General features: G+C 31.8%; 4 protein-coding genes across 5 annotated transcripts; 1 reads left to right on the top strand and 3 right to left on the bottom strand.

Moving 5' to 3' along the window:
• Positions 1–2,530: 2,530 nt before the first annotated feature.
• Positions 2,531–9,372, bottom strand: LOC108477551 (phosphatidylinositol 4-phosphate 5-kinase 10-like). The gene is made up of 8 exons (XM_017780090.1): positions 9,242–9,372; positions 8,979–9,144; positions 8,155–8,265; positions 7,485–7,672; positions 6,937–7,028; positions 5,327–5,398; positions 3,451–3,565; positions 2,531–2,819 (listed from the first exon to the last, which is right to left on the bottom strand). Exons 1-8 carry the CDS (start codon positions 9,370–9,372, stop codon positions 2,531–2,533), a joined length of 1,164 nt encoding a protein of 387 aa, XP_017635579.1.
• Positions 9,373–11,782: 2,410 nt separating this feature from the next.
• LOC108478970 (uncharacterized) lies at positions 11,783–13,165 on the bottom strand. The gene has a single exon (XM_017781417.2). It carries the CDS (start codon positions 12,743–12,745, stop codon positions 11,942–11,944), a length of 804 nt encoding a protein of 267 aa, XP_017636906.1. The 5' UTR covers positions 12,746–13,165; the 3' UTR covers positions 11,783–11,941.
• Positions 13,166–14,291: 1,126 nt separating this feature from the next.
• On the top strand, positions 14,292–17,198 carry LOC108476562 (protein ABIL1-like). The gene is made up of 9 exons (XM_017778799.2): positions 14,292–14,677; positions 14,908–14,990; positions 15,666–15,816; positions 15,993–16,092; positions 16,187–16,276; positions 16,356–16,440; positions 16,525–16,577; positions 16,644–16,732; positions 16,905–17,198. The coding sequence occupies exons 1-9, from the start codon at positions 14,585–14,587 to the stop codon at positions 17,049–17,051; spliced, it is 891 nt and encodes a 296-aa protein (XP_017634288.1). The 5' UTR covers positions 14,292–14,584; the 3' UTR covers positions 17,052–17,198.
• An 873-nt stretch (positions 17,199–18,071) lies between these two features.
• Positions 18,072–20,709, bottom strand: LOC108477395 (delta(8)-fatty-acid desaturase 2-like). 2 transcript variants are annotated; one of them, XM_053022856.1, is made up of 3 exons: positions 20,074–20,709; positions 18,923–19,047; positions 18,072–18,347 (listed from the first exon to the last, which is right to left on the bottom strand). In XM_053022856.1, the coding sequence occupies exons 1-3, from the start codon at positions 20,624–20,626 to the stop codon at positions 18,318–18,320; spliced, it is 708 nt and encodes a 235-aa protein (XP_052878816.1). In that variant the 5' UTR covers positions 20,627–20,709; the 3' UTR covers positions 18,072–18,317. The 2 variants fall into 2 exon arrangements, with proteins under 2 accessions (XP_052878816.1, XP_017635418.1); XM_017779929.2 differs by having other exon boundaries at positions 18,072–19,047.
• Positions 20,710–20,862: the final 153 nt, after the last annotated feature.

The following is a 20,862-nucleotide window of genomic DNA, read 5'->3' as shown; positions in this document are numbered from 1 at the left end:
ATCTTTGGGCCATTCCAAAAAAATTGTGCATAGATCAAGTCTAATCAAGTTTATGAATGGTATTGATATTAAATATAATTGTTTAAGTTTGATACGGTATGAAATATGTGTTTCAAATTTTGTTAAAGTTCATTTATATTTGTGAACTACTAATTCAATACTATTCAGGTTATTGTATATTTAATTTTAATATGATATGCATTACACAATGTTAATGTCAATTACATAGTTCAGATGCAACTCCAGTTACAACTTAATTTACATCAAGAACATAATGTACCCCGCCATATTTGGTTTGCATCTTTTGATCAAAAACTTTGGACCTATTCAATGTACATATTTGAAGGGGTTTTAGTAACACTTTATTAAGTTAAATTGTGAATAAAATTAAGTCAAGCAAGGATTTTATAAAGACTTTCAATGTGATCAAAATTTCCTTATTTGAAGAGATATGATTTATGAAGATTATCTCGAGAAGATCTTTGTTGATTCTATTCCATATTGAAAATTTTATCAAGCTAAACCAATGGGATAGAGACTTAGCGTTGATTGTAGTTTTGCAAGTCAATATATGTCTATTTAAAATAAGGCTTTTTATAATTTTTTAAGTACGAGCTTGAAAGCATTTATCTTGTGTGAGGAACTCATTTTTAGTGCAAATTATTGTAAACAAATTGTTCTCATTGTTCATTTTGTAAGTAAGCTTTCAAGGGGAAAGTTTTAGTAAAAAGAGTGATTTAGTTTATTCGTAAAGTGATGTCAAAATTTAGTGAGTGAGTTGAACTTAAATCACGTCTTGTATAGGTAGATTTATAGTGGACTACTCTCTAAACAAGATCTCATAAATGTAGGAAGTTTTTGAATCACGTAACCATACTTTTGTATCCATCTTATTTTTTGACTTTGTTAATTTGCAAGTTCAGTTGCAATTGAACATATATTTAGAAGGCAAAATCAACAAATCTTACACAATATTTATAAAAGCATCTTATAAAATCAAAAACGAGTTAGGTTGGGCCATTCTTAAATATTGGAGCCCAAACTTGCCCCATATCTTAAACATGCTTTGTTTTTTTTACCCAAGTCCATTTTTTAGGTTTAATATTTTTATTCAAATCCTCCGTAGTATCAAGTAGGCCTTCAGATTTAGACTAATAACTTGATCCCTAGACAGGTTTATATTTTTTCATTAAGTCATTTTTAGGGTTAGTGGTCATCTACATCCTTCTCAATGCCAACTACTTAACAAAGTGATTGAAATTCTCTTTTAACATTTCAAGGATTGGGGTTATCTTCTTCGAAAAATTTGCAATGTACTACTTTAACAACACAATTAGCTTTGTTAATATTGAATACCTAAAACACAACCACTTCATCCAAAGAAAATAAGAGGTTTTAACTCTATGAAAAAGCTAAGTACAAATATTTGCCATTGTTTACATATAACATTTAAATACGTACAAATCAATTTACACCAACAAATTGAAATGTTTTAGAACACATTACATTGCAAAATAACAAAAACTTGATAAATCATAACCTAATTCTTAAATAATAGAAATGATCACTTAATGCTACATAAAATGGAAAATTTTTCTATTTTATAATAACTAAGGGATAACTTTTCAAGTCATTGAAAAGATTTGTGTATATGGTTAGTCATTGATGTCTCCCATAAATCACTATTTATTTGTTCTTTACACGTTGTTATGTCGCTAGGGATCCAAACAACCTACAAAAGTGAAAAAAATTTATTGGATACTTTCTTTTTAATTATGAGAATTTCAAGTGAGGGAAGTTATTTTAATCTAGGGTTAGGCATGTTGCCAACCTCATAAAGGGGTGTAAGTGGTACTTACAAGTAAATTATCAAATGAGACTACTGATGAGATTCTAACCCTAGTGCTTTCTATTGTGCTAATGAATACCAAACCAACTGAATCAGCCCATGTTGGTAAACAAATAAACCTTTAAAAAGGCAATTTGTTGTGATCAACATATTATAAGAAAGTTAATTTCACCATACATTCTCACCCTATGGCTTAGATTCTAAAATGGTCCTCAAATTTTAAATAATTCTAATTAAGTCTTTAACATATCAGTATCATTTCAATCAAGTCCTATTTACCTAGCCATTAGCTTAGGTATCAAAATCTAGCTGAAATCTAATGTGGAGCAAAGCTAAAGCATATTGATCAAATTTCAAATACGTTTGTACTAACCACATAAACAACTTATATCTAATGTAACATTATAATTTAATATGGCTATTTCTAAAAAAAAATGTTAAATTCATATACATGTATTTAAATTTTGATCTATATGTTTTAAATATGTTCAATGCCAGATTCAAACTAACATTTAATGCCTCGACTGATGCTCAAACTAACAAAAGGCCCTAATTAAAATGATATTGATACTTTGGAGATTAAATTAGAAAAATTCAAAGACCAATTTAGAATTTGAGATATAGTTTGAGGATATATGGTGTAGTTAACACCAAAAAGAAAAAACCTTACCATTTGTGATGTCAATTGAGAGGTTCATCTGCTTTAAATATGTCACTAATAAACTCTTGAAAACGAGAAGAATATATTTTGGGATTTACAGCTGCAATCATCTTTCGATCAAATTGCAATGACTTGTAGGCATGCTCAATTCGCTTGATGACATTGTAATTTTGGAAAAAATCCACTATCCCAAAACACAAAAGAACATCATAGCACTCTATCACTGTAAAATTTTGACATGATAATGTTCCTGTTCCATTCTTTGATATGCGAACACCACGTGCATCTAGTTCTTCACCAAACTTGCAACTATGGAAACAAAATTTGTAAGCTAATACAATGCTATATTGCATTTTAATCCTTAAAATTTATAAGTCAATTTTGAACCCAAAAAATTTTGGGTAAACTACACTAGTAGTCACCTAAACTATTAGTAAATTTTTTATCTGGTCATCTAACTATGAAAAGTTACAAAATGGTCATCTAACTATTAGTAAATTTCTTTTTTGGTAACTTAACTATGAAAAGTTACAAAATCGTCACCCAATTATTCAATTTTGTCTTTTTTGGTCACTAGCTAGCTAACGGTGACAACTTTTAGAATTGGTGTAGTAGCAATTTTAAGCCTCAACATTTATAAACTATGTCAATTAGTCTTAATTCTAAAAAATTGATCATCAACATTTACACATTGTGTAACTTGGTGACAAAAAAAGAAGAAGAAGAAGACAAAATTGAATAGTTTAGTGACCATTTTGTAACTATTCATGGTTGGGTAACCAAAAAAAAGAAATTTACTAATAGTTAGGTGACCATTTTGTAGCTTTTCAGAGTTGGGTGACCAAAAAAGAAATTTACTAATATTTAGGTGACTACTAGCGTGGTTTACCCAAAAAGTTTTTACATTTCACCTCCAATGTATTTAACAAGCAAAATTTACCTATTGTTTTGTAGCCATTGATCACCAAAACTCACTTCTGATGCTTCATTCTCAGAGAAAGAGGTATTAGAGATAATGTCCATGATGTTGGTTGTACTGTATTTGCTTGTTGAATCTACAATGCAATGATGAAGTAGAATATGTTTCATTAAATGATTGATGACATTATTAGAACAATTAAGCACTTAATTTCTTACAAATCCTAAATTTTTCAGGTTATCTTTTTTTGGTAAAAGTATCATGGAGGCCCCTATACTAAAAGTCAAATTGCATTTTACCCTCTCTACTCAAAAAATGGGTAAATAGTCCTTATACGTTAGATCAAAGAGAAAATTGGTCATTTTTTGTTAAAACTTTCATCCATATGTACTGTTAAAAATTGGTGTGGTTGACCAAATAATCAGAAAACGACATGTGTCCTCATTGCTGACGTATAAAGTCTAATTTTTAACAACAAAAATGGATAAAAAAAAGGGGGACCAATTTACTCTTTGGTCTAATGTACAAGGACTTATTTGCCCATTTTTGAAGTAGAAAGGGCAAAATGCAATCCAACTCCTATTATAAAAGCTTCCATGGTAATTTTTCCTTTTTTCCTATTTACTTTGCCTTTTAAGCTACAATTATACCTATCAATTCTTACATTGAAAGAGAAAATTCAAACAGGTTGAAATAAATCCAAATCGAATCCAATCTGATTTGACCATAAAAACTAACAATTCAAACCTAAAGAAGTAGCTAAAAATAATATCAACCCAGAATGATTCAAATCTAAAACTAACCCAAAATTGAAATTATCCAAACTCAAAAAGATTTAAAAGTTTTAAAACTCGAATTAACCTTAAAATCAACTACTAGACCTAATCCAAGCAAGGTTGATGCCAGTGACTACTTATATCTTTGGAATTCATAGCCAAGGTAAATGCTAAATATAGGCATACATCAAACATGCTAATACTAAATTTTTTTTTTTGCATAATTGCATAAAATACCCTCAACGTTTATAGGTTTTTGGGTTTGAGCCCTTAATATTTTTTTATTAACACCCTCAATGTTATGATTTTTTCAAAAATTAACCCAATTCTAATGGTAAATGTCAATTGACCACCAGTCAAACGACAAGTTAATGAAATAGCCTATGTGGCATGCCACATAAGCACGATGTCATAGATGACATCATCAAAACAATTTTTTTTCATTTTTTTCAATCTTCTTTCTTCTTCTCTCTTTCTCTCTCCCCCTCTAACTGCTGTTAGAATAAAATCACAAATAAAAGCCTTAGGGTTTATATCATCAAACCCCATCAATACCATCATCTCTTTCCCGGCTGAATCCCCTATTTTGCAATCCCAGTCTTTTTTGTAAAACTTACGTGCCAGATGGCGGTCAAGCTCCGCTATACAAATTTCAAACGTAACATTGGAATTCAATTTCTTACGATGGTTTTAATCACCGGGGGCAAAAACATGCCACGAATAACAAGGATTTTTCGACGGTATAATGACTACTTTTCTATAAACATGATTTTTTGGGAGATTTTCTTCAATGTAAATCACTTCTTCTTTGAAATTCGTATGAGGAAAAGACTAAGATTTGGGGAAATGAAACTTCCCCTAGTGTATCGACACCCACATAATTTAAGATTAAGCTTGCTGGAAAAGTGAGTCAATGCATGAATCGATTTGAGTAATTGAGTTGTCTCATAGGCTTTGATTATAATCTTAGTCGAAATATGAACAAACTCGATTCTGACAAGAAGTAAGCATAAAAAAATGGTTATCGATGGCATAAACGACGGTGCATTGGACTACATGAAAGTCTTGTTCAATTTATTCGAAATCAAGTAAGCGAAGACCCATATTGTTGTTTATATTACTCAATGGATCAACACTAAAGAAATGAAGTTCCAACTGCTTCTTAAAACCTTCAAACCCTGAAACCGTCATTGCTAAACAATAACAAAAAACTAGAGATAAGAACTTAAAAATAAGGACAAAAAACAAGAGAAAATATAGAAAGAAAAAGAAGATGTTGAGTTTGGGTTTTAATGGTGGGATTTGGTGGTGTTGAAGAAGATTACTATAGGTGAGAGAGAGAAGTGGGGAGGGAAATGGGGTTTTATAGGTAAGATATTGAGAGATAAAGAGTGGGGGGGGGAGTGGATATTGAAAAGGGCATGTGGGTGTGAGGCAACCAAGAATCATTATTACAAGCAAAATGAAGGTGAATAAGATGATGATATGTTTTGTTTTTTTTGTGTGTGTGTTTTTTTCTTTGTTTGGAGTTTTGATTTTGATTCAATGCAAACAAAATTCAATCCATTGATTCAATGCAAAATGGTGGTAGGTTTTTTATTTTTATTTTTTTATTGTAACAATAGTTAGAGGGGAAGAGAGAGAAGAAAAATGATGGAAAAAAAAAAGAATTTTGTTTTGATGATGTCATTTATGACATTGTACTTATATGGCATACCATATAGGCTATTTCATTGACCTGTCATTTGATTGATGGTCAACTCACATTTACCATTAAAATTGGACTGATTTTTGAAAAAAACATATCATTGAGGGTGTCAATAAAAAAAAGTTAAGGACTCAAGCCCAAAAACCCATAAACATTGAGGGTATTTTATGTAATTATGTCTCTTTTTTTCACATATTTGAAGATCATATACTTTATATTAGTATCGTGAATGAAGAATCCAAATAACATAACTTATCACATAGCAAGTATTTTTCCTTCTTGAACTTAATAGTTTTATTTAACCAACCACTTTTGGGGACTTGAATTTGACAACTTTTTTCACATTGGGTCTTAAACCTTTTTTGGCGTTGAACTTAGAAATTGATACTTTCTTTTGGTCTAAGTTAGGCCTTAAACTTGACAATTGTTCCCACATTGGGGCTTGAACTTTTTTTTGTCTAAATTAGCCCTTGAAAACCCTAAAGGTCAAGTCCCAATATGGGAATATTTGCTAAGTTCAGGCTTCAATATAATAACAATTGTCAAGTTTAGGGACCGATTTAGAATAATTGCTTAGTCAATGCCCAATGTGGGAACAATTGCCAAGTTCATAACCTAACTTGGACAAAAAAAAAGTTCAGGCCCTAATGTGAGAAAAGTTGCTAAGTTAAGACACCAAACGCTGATTTAACCCTTTTATTTTATTTATGTATTAATATGAGCAAGAAGTGAGGGTGAAAGGAGAGACTATAAGTAAAGCTTGATACATTGTTTGTATTTTTCTATACATCACCTTTATATGAAGAGTCAGAGGATCTTTGTGAGGCTACATCACTTTGATGCAATGCAACATTGAAAATTCTCATGCCATTGTTAGAACATTTGCTATTAACACAATCCGCTAAAAGACAACAAAGGAATATATGTTACAATTTGTTTTATTTTTAAGATTTGACTTGTTTCAAATAATGTCACCATTGTTGCATTTTCATAACACATATAGCTAAAGTAGTGAAAATTCACCTTGATGTGATCCTTTTACATGCAAGCCAAGCATGAGGCTGTAATTCATGATGCCTGCAGCCTCTAGGAAAGCACAATCATATTTGATTTGTCTATCAAAAACAAAATTCTGATTGTTAATCAAGAAAAGAAAACAAAAGAGAAAAAATTTATAGATTTATAGCAACTGACTTAGTAAAAGTACCATGGAGGCTCTTGTAATAGAAATCAGATTGTATTTTAGCCTTTTTACTTAAAATGGGTAAATTAGTCATTGTATATTAGATCAAAAAGAAAACTAGTCTTTCTACTAAAAATTTTATCCATTTTCACTATTAAAAGCTAGTCCAAGTACGTCAGCATGTAGCACGTCACATGTATCATTATCTGATTATTTTGTCAGCCACGCTAGTTTTTAAAAGTATAAAGGGATGGAAGTTTTAACAAAAATGACAAATTTTTTTTTAATATAATGTAAAATGACTAATTTTCTAATTTTTTTAGTAGAGAAGGCAAAATGCAATCTGACTCCTAGAATAGGGGCCTCCATGATACTTTTATTGACTTACTTCAAAAGCCTTTGTCGAACCAAAGGTTCAAGGTAAAATAAGAAATCAAGATCAGACTCCTTATGTAGAGTTTTCTCTCGGTATCGCATTTTTTCGACTTTTCGACCTTGTAATGAACCTTTGAGGTCATAACATCGATGCATCAACAAATCTGACTTGAATATGTTTGCCACAACCACAAAATAAACCTATTTAGAGAATTCAGACAATATAACAAAAGAAGTTGAGTAACAAAACTTCCATATCAAATCAGATAGTTTAAAATATGCCTATAGTCCCTGTATTTTTTTTTAAAATTAGGAATTTATTCGCTATACCTAGATTGCTAGGAATTTAGTCTCTTTATTTTTAAACTTTAGAATTCAAGTCAAACTGCTAATTTTTTCTTTGTTAAATTCAAGTTAATTACAACATTTTTTTTAATTACATGGCTACCAAGTAAGTGTTTTTTTAATTTCAAAATGTCACAGTAATAAATTTAACCCAAAATTAACAGTGTTAATATTTGGACCTGAATTTGAAATCTAAAAAATAGAAGGACTAAATTCTTGAAAATATAAGTATAGGACTAAATTCTTAATTTCTAAAATTATTAGGACTATAGGCACATTTTAACCAATAAAATATATTATAAAGGTTTAGAGAGCAAAGCTTTATATGAGATAAATACCTTAGTACCTCCGGCTGGTTTCACCACATGAGCTCCATATAACTTGTTCAATATTGTGCTTCGAAACCTTTTGATATGGCTATAGTAGCTTGGAAGCATTTCCAAGAGAACCTGCATTGGGATAATACTCACTAAGAATTCCTAAATATCTACTTCATTAATAAACTTATTTTCGAGTAATCTCCAACCAATAAAATTATATTAGAATCCAATTAAATCTTAATCATTTGAATCCAACTAAATAACTACTTCACAGTTTGGGATGATTTGCAAAATATATGATAATTTATTTATCAATTTGTCGAGGGATTTTTTATTCATTCGAGAGGAAATTGTGAAGTGTTATATGTTCAAAGCCAACAGATCTCTAAACAAGTTTAGTATTATCTCGATGGGCTTTTGTCTTAACACTTTATAGATTTCTCTCGACAAAGTTGAAAAATCATCAACAAGCATTTGGGAGAAGTCTATGAAGTGTCATCTAGTTGGAACTATTGAATTCTTCGACAAATCCAATATTGTTCTTGGTGAGGGGTTTTGTCTCTCGACTCTATTGAAAGCCCACGCACTTGAAAAAGTGACCTAACGACAGGTTCACCAAGTGGGAGTGTTACATCGGATGCCTAAGAAGCTAAACCATGCATGTTATGCATGGTTAGCCTCAAACCCACACCCTATAGCATATAAGGCACACATATGGATGAGATTGCTACCACTTGGGCTATATGTTATAAAGCCAATCTCGAAGTTGTTGAGGAGTTCGAAGGGTCTAGACGAATGACATTTCCTTAACATTATATGAGAGAAAGACTTGTTTTCATTACCTTAAGTTCAGATTTCCTTAGTGTTTTAATGGCAAATCGAGAGTCGTTAGAGAAAAGGAACATGTTTCCAGGTCTCATTGTAGACGTCACTTGCTTAATAGTTTCATCACTACAAACTAGCATCATGTAGTCATCGTTATCGATGTTTTCAAGCTCTTGAATAAGTCTAGAAAAACAATGAAATAACAATAACTCACGTCTCGGTATATTGGCACAATCTATTAAATACAATAAAATCAAAACAATTTAAAAAATTGCAAAACCTGAAAGATTTAGGACAATAATCTTTCCATTCAAAGCCAGTAACTATTCCGGGAGGGAGATTATTGCAATGACGTCTTGAACATTGAATCATATAATCCGTCGTCATAAGCTCCTTGTCGGAAAATGCCATGTAAATCTCAATTTCACTCTGCAATTCTTTTCATTATAAAATGAAAAACAAAACAAATAACTTTTCAAATTGGTACACTTTTTGTAATCTTTCTATATGAAAAATAAAAACAAAATAAAAATCAATTTTTTTTAAGAACATGAATTTGATTATACCTTTGTAAGAGAGAATCTCAATTTCTTGCAAGATGATGAAATCTAACATGCAATGTTAGAATTTTTATTTATTTATCCAAAACTATAATCTGTTGAGTAAAACTAAATTATAGTTTTTTTTTCAAATCAAACCCTTTTGATTGAATAAATCCAAATATTTTTTATTAATTTCTATTTTATTTGCTTTTAATTATTTTGGTTGTAAAAAAAGATTGGGCGGTGGAGAGGAAAAGAGGCTGCAACAACTAACAATTTAACTTTCGGTCCCTAACAATTAGTTTTTAATTCATATAATACAGAAATAAAAAAATAATTATTTGGTACATTAATAATAGGGTAAAACATAGTTTATATTTTGGCCGCTCAACTTTAAAAAGTTATAAAATGATCACTTAATTATTCAAAAGTTTTCATTTAAGTCATTGAATTATTCAAAATTTTTTCTTTAAGCCGTTGATTTGTTAAGTTTTTTTTTTCTTAAAGCCCGAAGAACAAGCTCTAAGCAACGATTTAACGATCAGTATGATAGATCAGTACTTATTAATGAGTAGAAGAACATATCTTAAATCTAAATCGATTTTGATGGTCAACGTGGAAGATTGGTGAAGAAATTTGTTTAGATTTTGGTTTGCAGATTTTTGATATTCAAAGTTGTTTCATGAAAATTATTTTTGTATAATTTATTTTTTCTCAATAAATTTGTTATGTTACCAGGTATTAAAAAATATTTTAATATTTTAAATATCAAATCCTGCCTAAATATAAATAAGCATAATTGATAATAATGTAATTTTAATAAAATAGTTTTTAAAAATAATAATTAATATACAATCAACCCTTTTTATAATAGTCTCATTTATTAATCAAAATTTTGAATCTTGTAAAGTGGTGGTTGTTAATAATATTTGAGATTTAGATTAATGTATTAATAATATTAATTAATGAGATTTAGATTGTATTTTAATATAATTTATAAATATTATTTTATTTAATAAAATATCATTAATATGTTGCTTATATAAAATTTAAATTTTATAATATGTTAACTAAAATTTATGATTTTAATTTTTTCTACTAAGAGTACTAATCTTACTAAAATTTGAGACAATAGATTACTACAGAGAACTAGTTTAATAAAAAGTGTACTTCATAATTTACGATTGTCGTTATAGATGAGAAATTAATAAAGAAAATAGAAATAAAATATAAAAATTGATAGTTGTTGAATTCATTAAGTCAAGTCATGTTATTTTCAAAATTTTATGTGACAAGTATATTATCACATATGTAATGTCATATCACTTGTTATATTTCCTCATATTTCTCACACAAAAAGTTGATCAATGAATTTAACAGTTGTTGCTTGTTAAGACTGAAATTTTGGAATTTGAAAAATATATAGGAACTAAGAATAATTCAATTGAAGTACATGAATTATACAGTGAAAGGTTAATAACAAAATTTAACCGAATGATTAATAGCTACTAAAGCATACAAACTAAAATTGATAAATTCAAAAGTTATAGAAATACTAAATTCACAACTTACACAAAGTACACTTATTTAACAACTACTAAAGTATACAAACTAATATTGATCAATTTGAAAAATACAACAATACGATATTCATAAATTACATGAATACACTAAAATTGATCAATTCGAAAATTACTAAAATACTTAATTCACAACTTATGAGAATACTCGATTTAACATCTATTAAAGTATACAAATTAAAATTGATCAATTTGAATATTAAATTCATAAGTTACAAGGAGTACATTGATTTAATAGCTACTAAAGTATACAAACTAAAATTAATTAATTTGAAAATTATAGAAATACTAAATTCACAACTTACTCAAAGTACATTGATTCAACAACTATTAAAGTACATTGATTTAATAGCTACTAATTTAACAAAGACATCCCTTTGGATGTGCATTTACTTCTAATGTGGTGCGTTTAATTTTATTTTATTTTTATCTCACGTTACATTATCTAATCTCATCACTACTAATCGTAGTTGCCATCTAAAAAGATCTTAAAATATCAATTCTTTTTTAGTCAAACAACATAGCTTAGAAAAGATTCGAAAATTAAAAAATTAAAAATATATACAATTTATGTAAAGGTAAATTCGAAAATAATTGAAATATTAAATTCTGACTTACTCAAAAATATATTAAATTCACAATTAAGCAAAGTAGACCAACTAATAGAAGTATTTATAAAAAAAAAAAAAGAAGAAAACATTTTGTTTTTGCTAAATCAAAAGGATTCATCATCTCATAACGAAAATCTTTAGAAACCAAAGGGTTTTACAAAGGAAATTTCAAACTCTATTTAATACACAAAACAATGATCAATCATCTCATTAAAACTATAGTGAATTGAATCTTGATTGCCCCCATTCATGGTGGATTTTTCCCTTCATTAAAACTTGCAGCACCAACAATGAAGGGGCTAAGGCAACCAACCTTCATAGACGATAACCCCAATCCACAAAGCAAGCTTCCATCTTCCGATGTTGAAGACCTTATATGATTCTTTCTTTTCTCAATTTCCCTAATTATCCCATTCCATTCCCTTAGAGCCGTAGACGCCGGCGAAGATGACGATGTCGTCGAGGAATGACAATCGTCTGATTGATCATCGGACAAATTCTCACCGGGTAAAGGTAGTGTAGTAGATTTCGATTTCTTCAATCCCCTGTTTTTCTTCGAATTAATGCTTTCTCCAATCAGGTCACGGAAACCGACGGCGGATAAACCAGACATCGAGGGTACATCGGCCATGTCAAGAACCGTAACCCCAATGTTAATAACGCCGTGAAACCTACCGGAAGGTCGACGAACTTGAACCGCGGTGAAAGAAGGAGGGTGGATCGTAAAACCAGACCGGATCGAGTTACCGACGAGTAAACGAACGGTTCCTAGTAGGGAATCACGAAGGACGCCAACGGAATAGATCTCAACGGAAACACCGGAAGTTTCTTTAGAAAGGAAATCAGAAGAGACTTTGAAAAGGAACTTGTCGTTCCAAGTAGGGTTTCCACCGCCGGAACGATCAATACAAGTACGGAGTTTAAGAGAAGGATCGATCCATGCAAGGGCGTAAGTTTGCATACGGCGGAGTTGACCAGATGGTTCTTTAAGTCCTTGTGCGGAGATTAAGGTTATTTCCAGCACATAATGATGATGATGATCTTTCTCCATTACCCGGTCCTTGTTGTGCCAATCTTTCTTCTTCTTTTTGATTTTTCTCGAGAATTTTAGGGTTTCATCAAGAAAAGGAAAAAAAGAGTATGGGATTTTCCCGAGAAAGTGACACCGAAGGAAAGGGTAATGCCGGCTGGAAAAAAAAAAAAGAACACCCACCACAACAAATCGAAAGAAATAGGGACAGAGAGAGCTCAGGTGATGGGAAGAAAAGAAAGGTTGAAGGAGGGAAAGTTGGTTATTTTCAAAAGAGAAAATTTTAGGGCTGGGCCGGCAATGAGTATTTGATCTATAAACTCTTTGGACCTATTTGTAATATAGGTCATAGGTGTTTATGCCCAGGATGGACTCATTTTGTTTTGGTTCGGTTTAATTTTTCAATTTCGAGCCGCTCAAATTTAAATAAAATACTTTGATTAGTTATTGATTGAGTCTTATTTTGATTGGCCTTGGTATTATTATCAGTACAAGAGATCGTGGGTTCGAGTGAGTTTCAGCACGCAGTACTTATTTAAGGGTTGGAGATGAGCTATGAGTAGTTCTATGCATATATAATAAAAACTTATAATAAGATTAATGTTAAAAAAATAATTTTATTAGTTATGTAAATTGCATCTACAATCACTAAATTATTCATAAGTTTATGTTTTGACCACTCAACTTTAAAAAGTTTCAAAAATTCACTGAATTATTTGAAAATTTTCCTTTAAATCATTGAGTTATTAAAACTAGAGACGAAGCTAGAATATTGCATTAAGGGGATCAAGGCCACTTCCCTTGTTAAAATCACTGTTGTATGATCTTTTCTATTTGCACAACCTATATTAATTGAAAGCTCTCTTTCATCTTATTTTTTACGGTTCAATTTGTTTTCATGAAACTGCTTTAAGCATCATGAATCTGCAACCCAAAATTCAAATAGCTTTCTTATCCTATCTTCGACACTAACCGTTATATCAACTTGAATCTAAGGCATATTCTTATTCTTGTTGCTAGATACTGATCCACCGTACCAGTTATCGAATTGTTGCTTAGAGCTCGTTAGTTAAACTTCAAAAAATAAAAAACTTAATAACCCAATGGCTTAAATAAATAAATAAAAACTTTCAAATAGTTCAGTTACTTAAATAGAAACTTTTAACTAGCTTAGTGATTATTTGGTAACTTTTTAAAGTTGAGCGACTAAAACATAAACTTACAATAGTTTACTCACATTGGATATAGTTTACTCAATTGATAAACTACATCCGAGCTTTGTTCAACTAAGGTTTAATTCAATGTTTTTAAAGCTAAACTGATAATCGAATTGATCAAATCATCGGTTCTTAATTTAATCGATTTAATTAAAACTTTTAAAAAATAAACTGTTTAACTACGGATTTAATCCGTTCATATCAATTTTTAATAGTTTGATTCCGTCGAATTGTAGTACTTAACATTTTATGATTAAATTAAATCGATTAAGATAGGTATTAATAATCAAATTCCCCGGTGACATCATCGTGAAGGGATTTTATCATCATTCAAAATCGCCATAGATGCTGTATTACATTGAATGAGCAGAGCAAAGGCGTCAGTTAGGATATAAATGTTAACTTCACAACTATCAGCAGTTGTTGAGACATTGACCCATCAACGACCAATTCAATGCTTGTCAACTCAAAGTGTGCGTTCACCTACTACATTAACACCCCCCCCCCCTTCCGAGCCCTTCCGAGATTTACAATTTTCCAGTTCGCTAACCCCCCAAAATCTCTCCATTAATCCAATTTCTTGTTCTTGAGATTCTGGGGTTTCGCATTTTGATTCTAAAAATCTATTAAAGTGATCACACAAATGGATGTAGAGTTACCCATATCTAATAATCTAGCCACCACGTTCGACGAGGTCTCTTTGGAGGGTAGCAAAAGCTTCGTCATAGCCTTGCAGGTTTCTATCTTTTGGGGGTCCAATTTTTGCATAGCAAATTTCGTGTTTTCTCTTTTTCTTTTTGTTTCACATATCTCGTGCATTGAAGAACAATGATTTTGCTTCGTTTACATGATGTTAAAAGGAAATTTGGAAAAGTGCATGCATCTTGTTTGAAAGGTTGTCTTAAAGAAAATTTTGAGCTTTTTGCATGTTCAAAGCTTTTCTATCTGGCCACTGACATTTTGCAGGAGCTGAAGAATTTGAGGCCTCAGCTTTATTCAGCTGCAGAATACTGTGAAAAGTCATATATACATAGTGAACAGAAGCAGATGTGAGGATCCATATTTTTACTTTTACTTTCAATAATTGTTGCTTCGTTCATTATTTCCTCGTGTGTTTAGGTGAGGTTGACTCTTTCAAAAGAAGTCTTTCGAAAGAAGTCTTTGAAGTGTAGTCTATCTGAAGTCGATAGACTTTTCAACACGTCCAATATTGTCCTTGGTGGGTTTTGTGCTCTGCCTTTGATGAGAGCCTGAGGTTGTCTAAAGAGGTGATGGGTTCAACAAGGTAAGAGCGTTTTATCGAGCGTGAACTATGTGCCGTGCGCGGTCATTTACCAAGAAAGTATGAACTTTTGCGCTTGGTAAGATTTGAGCGCGTGCCCTACAGCTAGGGTATTTATGGGCAATTATGCTACGACTTGAATTAGTCAGTTGTAGCATAGTTAGCCACAAGTGTCAGGGGTTCAAATTCTATTAAGTGCAAACACTCACATTCCCGATGAGGCGCACTCACTTTGTTGAATCTACCGTCTCTTCATCAAAATTCTGATTGGAATAATACCCCTCTATTGAGGGGTTCATTGGCTTGGCGCGGACGATTCTTCGAAGACTTTTTCCAAAGAAGTCAGAAATCCCTCAACACTTAATCACTCCATAGCATGACAATGGCTTGCATCCGTGTTTGTGCTTGAAATATTCTTGCTTTCTTGGATAAAATTTGCTAGGGTACTCGACAACCTGAAAGACTATGCTGTACAGGCTCTTGTTAATGCTGTTGATCACCTTGGTACTGTGGCTTACAAGTTAACTGATCTTCTCGAGCAGCAAATATTGGAAGTGTCAACCATGGAGCTACAAGCATCTTGTTTGCATCAGGTAAACAGTATGTTAGGAACTTGAGAGCAGAAATGTAATCAAATACGACATCTAGATGGTTAACCAGTCCCGTGTCTAACTTAATCATCAAGTAACCTCCAACCAAATGAACTTGAGTTAATTTCTAACACAATAATGAAGGGATGACCTGAGCTCATTTAGTTTGTTCATGTTAGCAACTTCATACGTGCCAAGTATACACCGGTAAAGAAGGTCTCCGGCAGCACCAGCTGTTTGCATTTATCCCCAAACATCACAAGCACTACATTTTACCAAGTAAGACTACTTGATTGAAGCCTGTTTCTCATTTCCTTTCCCTTTTTTTCTCCTTTTTTGTCGGTTCTTATTCTATTGTGTTTCTATCAACCAGATTCCGTAAACAAGAAGGTTCATTTTAGTCCGCTCGTGCGTACAGATTCTAGACAAAACTACTTCGAGGCTTCTCGTCTTCAACCTTTTGGTACGATGGCTGGAACTCTTCTAAAATTTGAGTTGATTGCTGTATTGTTTTCATTGTACTTATTAAATGTGGTATATAGATAGTCCTGCACCAAAGCCGCTTTCATGTTACTTAGCCTTGGAAATGAAGCCTACTTCGAAAGGGAATTCAGACACTTTGGCAAGGTTAGTCTGGCCGAACTGTTCCAATGTGGTTCTTCTAGTGTTGTAATGAGAGCAAAGAAGTTATTGACATTGTTTACACTGCAGCAACGAAATCTCGAAACATTCGGGCAATGGTTCTGAAGTTTTCCGGCTATTGGGTACGCATTTTACATCGAAGCTTTTCTTGCTTTACAAGACTTGCATTTTGACCGTAATTCTTGCAGATAATGGAGATAACACAAGGACAAAGTCTTCGGCAGCACCTTTACTTGCTTCGAATCCACTTGTTCCAACACTGGGTATCACACATGGGGTAATGTTCGAATCGACAATAATGCATACATGCTTGAAACCCTTTAAACTGATGCTTGTTTGTTGAAACCCGAGTTGATGGATTTAGCTTTAGATTGGTTGCTCTCTTATCTGATATAAAATCTGTCATTGTTGCATTTCATGGTTGTGGAAAAACCCTGTCTTCGTTTCAGGAATTGGAGGGACCGTCGATGGCGTTCAGGTCATTTGATAACCGAAAGCATCAGATCGTTCGTGCATCTGTTAGAAGCAAAAGCTTGCTCTCAGCTTTCTTCGTCAAACAGAAATCAATGAAGCTAAAAGCTGGATATGTTGCATGAATCTCCATTTGAACAATCCCAATGCCACCTTGTAAATCACTCATTGTGGATAATCATGAGTTACATTATCCACTCTTATGAATAGTTTGTATAGTTGAATGTTCATTGTTAATTTTCCCTAGAAATTTCATAAATTTTCCATGAAAATGAATTGTCAAATTACAAATTTTCACATCCAATTGAAAAAAAAAGGTTAGTGGTTGAAAATTTTAAATTTATCTAAATTTAGTCTAATTGTTGATAAACGCATGAAGTTGAATTGTTGATTTTTGATACTTTACTCTCTTTTTTCTAGTTTATTACACAAATTGTTAAACTGTGATTTATGCTAATTCTTTACTTTTAAATTGTTGAATGTCTGATTTCAAGTGAGCAATTTAGTGAGAACGTTTAACAATTAAAAGTTTCACTTAGTTTTCATAAAATTCAATATTAGGAAATTCATAATTAAATCAATTGTAAGCTCATTGAAATTAATCCGATGAGGGAGATCAACTTCTTTTAGAAAAGTCTTAGAAGTGTACTCGTAAATCTTTCAATAGGCTAGTATTATTCCCGATAGTAGTTTTTTCTCTTGATTCTTCCTAGAGCTCGAGCACAGATCAAAGAAATCTTAACATTTGCACTTGGTGAGATTTCAACCCATACTAACTCTTTAAAGAATTTATAGGCTCACGACAGACAATACTTTGAAAAACTTTTCCAAAGTGAGAATCAACCTTCCCTTAAAAAATGTCCTTTTTTGTTTTAGAGATTTTCAACTTCTTTGAGAGCAGTCTTCAAAGTGTCATCGTTCAGGAGCTGGCGGACCCCTTAACATGTCTGGTATTATTCTTGATAGAGGTTTTATCTCTCAACTCTATTCAACTCTATTAAAAGCTGTACATGGTTTATAAAATGAAAACGTCTCGTTTGATGCTTGTTATGGCAAGCCATACGTGTATCGAAGTAGAGAGACAAAATTCTCACCGGAGATAATACCGAGCATGCCGACTTTAGACAAATGACTCTTCAAAGACGTTTTTCGAATTAGAAATTTTCCGTATATAAGTAAACAGTCTTGAAAAAGAAATGGTAATAATAAAGAAATCAGAAAACATTATTATCATCATAAAAGAGTAAATAACACATCATTTGAACAAGAAACAGAAAAAGAAAAAGAAAAAAGATTCAGTTTCAATCTTCAAACACCCCCATTTTTATCAGCCATGAATGGTAACAGCTTCCCACAACAAGTTCTTTGAAACACCACTATTGTTCACGTCCCTAGCTTCCATAGCAGCCATCTTCAATGTCCTAATCGTCAGTTCATTAGCTTCCCAAAAAGATAAACTCTTGTAAGGCAAATTATGTTTGTTACAAAGATCCCTCACTAATGGTGCAACTTGTCTCAAATGACAACGAGGCAACCTAGGGAACAAATGATGTTCTAATTGAAATTGTAACCCACCAAAGAACCAATCCATCCATGGCGAACACGAAATATCCAACGTCCCGTTCGTCTGTTTCTCGAACCAATCGTTCCCGTTTGGCGGACCGACGTAAACATTCGCAGAGAAATGATTCAAACAGAATTGAACATGTTGAATTGATGTTACAACAAAGCTTGTAAGAACAAACATAACTCTGTGTGACCAATTTGGTAACCATGAAACTAGAAGTGGAAACCATGTCCAAAATACGATAATCCCCATTATGTTCAATGTTCTATCTTGTACCTTTCTTTTAGAAAACAATAGTAATAATGTTTGTATATATAAATTTACCCTTGCTACACACATTATAGGATAAAATGTCCAATGTTGGTAACTGATGAGAATTCGTGCCATATAGTCAAACTCGAGTTTTCTACCGTAAAAAGAAGATGTTACCGAATTGAATAACCGAGATGAGACAGCAAAAACTGGGATATGTTGAAGATCGGGATCGTAATCTAAGCTATTACAAGCAATGTGATGAGCATTATGGGTCCATTTCCACCATGCAATGCTAATGCCTGTTAAACAATTACCTGTTATAACTTGAACCAACTTGTTCCAGCTATTAGAGATTAGAGATCCAGTAAAAGTAGCATGGAAGTTCTATACTAAGAGTTAAATTATATTTTGTCTATTTTTTTAAAAGACAAAAAAGTCCTTTCAAAACACAAATTGATTATTACTGTTAAAAATTTCATTAATTTTTATTGTTTAAAACTACCATGGTTATCAAAGTTGTCAAACAGTTACACATAAAATGCTATATGTACCTCATATTAATGTGTAAACACTAATTTTTAACCGTAAAAATAGATTAAATTTTTAACAAAAAAAATTGATTTGCTCTTTGATCTAAAGAATAGAGATTAATTTGCTCATTTTTTAGTAGAGGGCCTATACTAAGACTCAGATTGTATTTTTCCAGCGTTACTCAAAAATGAATAAAATAGTCCCTATACATTAGATGAAATAGTAAATTGGTCCTTTCTAGTAAAAGATTCATTTATTTCTACAATTAAAAATTAGAGTTGCTGACAAAATGACCAGACAATTACACATGACGTGCTATGTGTAACTCGTTATAATGTATAAAAATCAATTTTTAACAGTAGAAATAGATAAAAATTTTAACAGAATGATCTAATATATAGAGACTATTTACCCATTTTTAGTAGAGAGAATTCGACTCCTAATACAAGAGCCTCCTCTACTAAAAATAAGAAAATTAATTTTTATACCTTAGATTTAGATTAAAGAGCAAATTAGTTATTTCTAATAAAAATTTAATCAATTTCTACTTTTAAATGCTAATGTTATTGACAAAATAACCAAATGGACAGAATAACGAAATGGTTACAAGTGACGTGATCATTGTAACTCATTATTAGGTATAAAAATTAATTTTTAACAGTAAAAATTGATAAAAAAAATTAACGAAAAAATTAATTTACTTTTTAAGAATTAATTTAAAGCTATAAGAAATAATTTAGTGCAAAATGAAATCCCGCCTCCATGCCCACTTTTACCCCCAAGCAATGCTATACCTGTTAAACAATTCCCTGTTATAAGTTGAACAAACTTGTTCCAACCATGACCAGACATTACAATGTAATGACCAGAATCATGGCCAATATAAGCACTTTGTATCCAAGCCATGCCTAACACCATAGCCGAACAGAGATGAACCCACAAGCTATTGCAACACAAAACGCCGTAAAACACGAAACCAAACATGGCGGCTACCGATGTTAATGTAAAAACAGCTGTGTGACCTTTGTTTTCAAACATGCCAGCTTTAGTGAATTCATGGATTATGTTTCTATAATCTTTGGATACCTCAGAGACTTCGTAATCTTTTAGACGATAACCCGTGAAGAACTTGTTAAGGTATTGCCAAGCTGTGGTGGGATGATAAGCTGTGAATGCGTCAGTAACGTCTTTTCCGGCGAGATTTAAGAGTGGGGTTTCGCCGCCGGGATGGTATTTGGACCAATCGGAAACGTTGTAAACTTTGCCGTTGATGGAAACCCATAAATCTCCTGCCTTGTTGTGTTGTTCTAGCTGTTGAATGGTGATGTATTTTTTGTCACACTCCATTAATGAAAAAAATACAGAGCTTTTTTTTTGTGTGTGTGTGTGACTGTGTGTGTGTGTGGAGATTTTTTTGGAGGTTGTTTAATATTTATACATTTAACGGCAACAGACGACAGTGTCATTTTTTGTACCGATAGAGGGTCAAAATTTCTTGCCAGTCCTTATACTTTCATAAAATTAAGATTTAGTTTTTGTGTTTAAAAATTAAAAATTCGCTTAATTTTTCAATTTAAAAATCA

The sequence above is a fragment of the Gossypium arboreum genome, chromosome 12 (assembly GCF_025698485.1).
Source record: "Gossypium arboreum isolate Shixiya-1 chromosome 12, ASM2569848v2, whole genome shotgun sequence".
Taxonomy (NCBI): domain Eukaryota; kingdom Viridiplantae; phylum Streptophyta; class Magnoliopsida; order Malvales; family Malvaceae; genus Gossypium; species Gossypium arboreum.
The sequence above is the reverse complement of the archived record's forward strand: the minus strand, read 5'-3'. Positions and strand labels throughout refer to the sequence as shown.